General features: G+C 36.1%; 1 protein-coding gene across 1 annotated transcript; it reads right to left on the reverse strand.

Moving 5' to 3' along the window:
- Positions 1-421: 421 nt before the first annotated feature.
- LOC104242910 (S-type anion channel SLAH2-like) lies at positions 422-5,546 on the reverse strand. Its single transcript, XM_009798024.2, has 6 exons — positions 5,163-5,546; positions 4,496-4,685; positions 3,089-3,583; positions 1,738-2,508; positions 1,496-1,527; positions 422-1,403 (listed from the first exon to the last, which is right to left on the reverse strand). The coding sequence occupies exons 2-6, from the start codon at positions 4,667-4,669 to the stop codon at positions 992-994; spliced, it is 1,884 nt and encodes a 627-aa protein (XP_009796326.1). The 5' UTR covers positions 4,670-4,685; positions 5,163-5,546; the 3' UTR covers positions 422-991.
- Positions 5,547-5,790: the final 244 nt, after the last annotated feature.

Raw genomic sequence — 5,790 nt, forward strand, 5'->3', positions numbered from 1 at the left:
GACCCACCGTAATTTAGTAAAGAACGGTCATCTTAACATATTCACTAATGGCGTATGGAATGTCGCCATATTATGTTCTATTTTGTGGTGATTCCTTTCAACCGCGGTAATTTAACCACCGCAATAAAAAAAAAAATTTGTAGTGATGTTATATCTTCACATAACTTTGTTGTTCGAGTATATGTGATACTATGTTTTTTTCATTTTGTTCCCAAAAGAATAATAATTTCCTTTATTTAGAACCAATTTAACTTTAAACTTCTAATTATATTTTTAATGACGTAATATAGTAGCCACATAAATCTCATGGTATATTTAAGATCACAAGTTCTAAGAATATTTATTTCTTTCTTAAACTTCATTTATAATCAAACAGGTTTACAAAATTAAAATGGATGGAACATTTGGTGATCTGGCTAAATAAGAAACTCATGTATAAATATATTGTAAGAGAACACAAAAAATTAGACCCAATAGAATATTTCATTCTTACACAAGGTACTTATTTGTTCGAATGAGCCAACATGGGAAGTAACCTTCGCCTGCAAGTAAAGCAAACTAATACATGCGCAATAATCTTTCATTACATGAAAATGAAGTTTGGTTTGGCACAAAATTAAATGATTATGTCCCAGAATTTGCACCTAGTAAACTCAAGGACGAAATTGTCATGAGCTATTTCCTGCAAACCATCAAAATTCACAAGACAGCTATGGACTAACGTTGACGGATAAAAGGACCTTCAAAAGCATTAGGAACACCCATCTCTGCGGTTTACACAAATGGAAAAAGTTGAAATTTGGAAACGCCCTCGAACGCTTACATCTGTATAGTGTTTGTACCTCATTACAAGAACCTTCACTTTTATTTTTCTCCATCAAGCTCATAGGAACAGCCAAAATCATGGTGTTCCTCACTTGATTAAAACTTCTAAAAGAATTTTACGAAAAGTTTGATCAGGAACAAAAAGGTCGTGGAACGAAATGGTTCATCATTGTTGACGAACTTCATTTGGGGCAGAGGTGCTCAACTCTATGGTACTAGAGTTTGGATGTGTAAGAGAAGCCTCAATGTCTTTTCCATCTGAAGAATCTACAAATTTAAGATATTGCTCAATATCATTGGCATCTGAGCTGCCAAATCTTCTAATATGCCATAATCCAGTTGTTTTATGCCTCCTTTCACTAATTGCAATTGAAATATCATTTGGGAAGAGGTCTCTCAGAACAAAGGCATAGATGATAGTTGTCACAAGCAGTGCTGTTACTGTTAGTGTAGCAAGAGAGCAAAGTATGACTGCTAGACACTTTGTCGCTGTGTTGGTAACGGCAGTTGAGTACCTGACAGTGGCAATAGCAGCTCCGGTCATGGGGAAAGTATACGCCCACCACGCCAATGAAAACCTGAAGTTAACAAATGAGATAAGCATTTCACATTAAGCCAATGGTGAAGAGGAATAAGAGAGCTTTTCAGGACAAAGGCAAATTGCTCATACCTGAAGCCTCGGAAGAAATTAATACGAACAGCCTGTGAAGGGACAAGAATAAAGGATTAGCCTAACACTTGAACAGCATTCTCACGAATAGTATAGATTGTAGCTACACGTAAGAACCTTGACAAAGAAACTGTCAATAAACCTTTCAGAAATCATTAGAGATGTTGTTCATTCTACTCGTAGCTGACTAGAATGGTTAATGATGTATTTGAATGCTAAATCTGCCTAGCATAATGACTTACCAGTGAGAAATAAAGGAAGAGGGCAATGAAATAAGAAATCCGAGATCCATAATCGAAGGACCCTTGGATTGCTGCCCATGCCATAGAAGCAACACTAGGTGCAGCAACAAATAGAAAGAAGACCGGGTGAAGCTCCTTTGGCAGCGTCTCATTTGTTGGAAGTCTTTGGTAAAGAGTTACAAATAGGACTAAATAATGAGCCAATCCAACAGCATAGAAGAATATTGGGCCTTCTTTTAGTCCCATGGATGCACCAAGCAAAGCACCTACGAAATTTCCAACGACAGAGAGATGATTTACGGGGCTGGCAACCTTTGAGAGCCTTCGCTGTCCTCCAGACATCCATTGTCCATAGATCTTCAGCTCTAAGCAAAAGATTGGGGTCATAAGAATGTACCACAGAGATGTGTGCAGGTTTTTAGTAACTGATGGTGGAAATCCTAGTGCTAAGAATAGAAGTGCTATCCACGGAGCAAAGAAGAAGTTAACACGTATCGGGTGATAGTATTCACGACGAACTGCTTCGAAGTAGAAAATGATTTTCAGAGCATATATGAAAGCAACAATGGCCATAAGGGCCACAGAAATGCACCAAAGGACAAGATTCATGTTCAAGCTTACGTGGAGGAATTTCGTTGACGGAGAAGTGGCTAGAGCTTTCCACATAATAGCTTGGCTACTAACACCAAGACATATACCAAAGGAAGAAATAGGGAATCGAAGAAGAAATGGCCATTTCTTGTCCTCTGGAAGAATACTTTGCTCAGAAGCCTGTACAGGAAAGAAACATGTGTTACCAACATTACCATCTCGATTCCGAATATTTGTATTTTCAAACTAAAAAGGAAAGAAAGAAAAGACATTTCATGTGTAGAAGTGCAGAAATGTGTATCTCAAAAGCATCAGTGCAACAAAATTTAGTATCTTTTAAGAAATATGAACTCAAGTTCCATTTTAGGCATGTAACTTCTTGGTTTTAAAACCAAAAAAGACATACAGATACATGGATTTGCTCTTACTTTAGATGAAGAAACATACCATCACAAAATAAATTACTTATGGCCGAGGATAAGTTCATCGTTTAATACCAATGCAGGTTGCATTCATTCAACCAAGTGATGAACGTCATGTACAAACGGGTGCACAAAATCAATACCGCAGGTAACAGACCCTCAAAATGCTTTTCATTTTTTTCATTTTCTTTAGCAATGGTTATTTGAAAGATCAAAACTGCAAATGCATTGATACATTCATGATCTCAAATGCTAGTAATCTTTAAAGATATCTTCATCTGAAGCGAATTTCAGCAGATCACTAAAATGGGTGGGCTAAACCAAGGAGAAAAGCTTACCCGTAGAGTGTCCAATTCTGGTCCCTCCAACGCATCAAAGTATCGATGTACTGGGATATTTTCTCTCTCTGCAGTATTCGACTCTTGCTGTGCTTCCAGATTCTTTCCACGCAAATTTGTTAATTGTCTCTCAAGTTTACCAGACCATGTTTTGAAAGAGTTGAACCTTGGATCCCTTTGCTTAATAATCTTGGGATTCATTGATGGAAAATCTGAATAGCTGGGAAGTTTCCCAATAGCAGGAGCCTCAGGAAATGCAGTATTTCTTGGCATTGGCTGAGAATAAAACTTGACCTTTTTATTATGTCTGGTACCAGAATCAGTTGATGTAGCAACAAAATCGGAAGTGTCAATATTGCTGAATATAATCTCATTATTATCACTGAAGACAACTCTTTTTTGGCTTAGTGAGTGAGCTGCCAAAGGAGAGTGTGGCATGCTAATGGAAACTGAATGCTTCCTTTCATGCTGTCGTTCAGCAGCGGCTTCAGTTCCCTACAAAGATCGAATATAGAGTATTAGGCAAGTCAAATGTCACACTGTACTACAGAGTAATATCAATGATTCAAAGATCAGAGATACAAAGTGTTTCGAGATCAGAATATAATAGACAATATGTCAGCAACATATGCATATTAGGGCCAGCAGAAAACTTCCGACTAATGGCTGAAATTAATCTGACATTCCATTCCCTAGCCATAACATTCATTCTGGTTTATTTTTTTCTTTGACTTATAAGCTTTCACAGGCAAATTTATCCTCGCTTAATACAACAACAACAAAAACAACAAATCCAGTTTGATCCCATAAATGGGGTCTGGGGAGGGTAGTGTGTACGCAGACCTTACCCCTACCTCATATCCTTGCTTAATCAGGATTTAAAATCTGAATGCCTTGAGTGAAACTAGTGTGAATGTCCCTTCCAGCTTGTGGTCAAGTCTGAACTGACTAAAAAGAAAGAGAAAAGAATCTTGACGTGTGCTTCTGTTACGAAAAGTTTGAGATAGCAATTTTCGATCTCACAGAGTTCAAAAATCAGCAATTTAAATGTAATTTCCGATAGCTTCTATGACTTTGATCTTTAGCTACCTGTTTTAGGCACAGTCTGCCTGGAAAGGTTTTTTTTGTTCTGTTCTTTAAAATTCTAAATGTGATCCTTAAAGGAAACGAAGTTGTTTTTGTTTTTGTAATCCACATATTGGCTCATAACAGTAAGTTGAGGCTGCCAGAAGTAGAACCTAACAACCTTAATTGAGTGGTCCTTGAAACATCCATGAGCAAAAACAGCTGGATTATAAACAATCGCAAGATACGATGATTCATCAAGTCCATCGATATGTGGATAAAATGAAGAACAACTGAAGAATGCAGACTAATTTTTGAGGATTAATAAGAACAAAGACTTACCCCGATAGATGAGATCACAAAATTAGATCCAGTTTGATCAAGTTGATTATCAATATGATCATTATCTATTATGATATCAAAATCATCCATTTCATCAGAAATAAATTTGATAAGGGGTGGAAGTACTTCAGTAGAATCATCCCTAGCTGAATTAGTCACTTCACTTGTTTCCATGGCTATACTGCAGGATCTGCAGGAGACAATAATCTTATTAGTAGGTACGTGCTACAAACACACGAAAAGATAAACATTATTTTCGTATGCAACGAGCATAAAGAAGGACAAAAACATAGTGTAAGATATCCGTCGAATTCTAGGTTTGATCTCATATGAGCAGACATTCTCAAAGGTTGGCTTATACCAATATCATAGGATGCAAAATGTCATTTTTTTTTTCTCTCATACATGAGTTCCATAACAAATTTAAACAGAACTTTTAGAGTTAATTTATTAAAGATACAGAAAAATCCAATCTGTTCACGTTCCTTTAATTGTAAAGAAAAAGGATTCCTCCCTAAAACAGAAGTATTTGATACGATTTGTAGCCACTAGAAAGAAACTATCCAATCAATATGTTGTATGACAAAAAATATACATTTGATATACTTTGCAAAATCTATTGATTATCATAGGTCCATAGCGAGAGATAAAACTTCGACAAGCCTACCTCCTATGTGTTCCGCTGATTCAATTATGGAGTTGAAAATGGATCTTCAAGCAGCTAAAGTAGTGAGATTGCTAGAAAGACATGAATTTTTGTCTGAAGGGGATAAATGACAATGAAAGATGAGCTGAAGGTCGACTATATATTAACAACCAAATTTTGAGAGAAAACATAAGCCTGCATTATAAATAGGAAGATTCATGCAAGGTTCTTGGAAACATATCATATTTGTTATGGATACAGCTGCCATGTATGAAGATAATAATATCCTTTTTAGTAACAAAATAAACAAACAATTAATATGAGATGAAGAAAGGTCAAAAGTGTAAGATTTCCATGTTATACATGGTTAGGTGAAAATAGCAGCAACTGGTTGAGTATTTGTCCTCCATTCTATTGATGGGTTTGATTTGCAACTCTTTGCCAGCTAATAAGCTGAACAACACGTATATACGTATTATTGTTGAACACTTTAGAAATTAAAAGAGTTTGATAAGAATTTGTTTTCCTTATTTTATTAAAAAGGGGTGGGTATAATACTTTGCCAGCTTCTGTCCTTTTTGGCGAGTAATTCAATTAAGTCAATTTCCATTCTGATAGTTTTGTTTTGGGTACGCACTCATAATTCACT

Source organism: Nicotiana sylvestris, chromosome 6 (assembly GCF_000393655.2).
Source record: "Nicotiana sylvestris chromosome 6, ASM39365v2, whole genome shotgun sequence".
Lineage (NCBI taxonomy): Eukaryota > Viridiplantae > Streptophyta > Magnoliopsida > Solanales > Solanaceae > Nicotiana > Nicotiana sylvestris.

Excerpts from the sequence above, each read along its gene's own strand:
- LOC104242910 (XM_009798024.2), bottom strand. The coding sequence starts at position 4,669 with ATGGAAACAAGTGAAGTGACTAATTCAGCTAGGGATGATTCTACTGAA. Across the intron at positions 3,584-4,495 it reads TTGTGATCTCATCTATCGGG|GGAACTGAAGCCGCTGCTGA; the intron begins GTAAGTCTTTGT and ends CGATCTTTGTAG. Across the intron at positions 1,404-1,495 it reads AATTTCTTCCGAGGCTTCAG|GTTTTCATTGGCGTGGTGGG; the intron begins GTATGAGCAATT and ends TGTTAACTTCAG.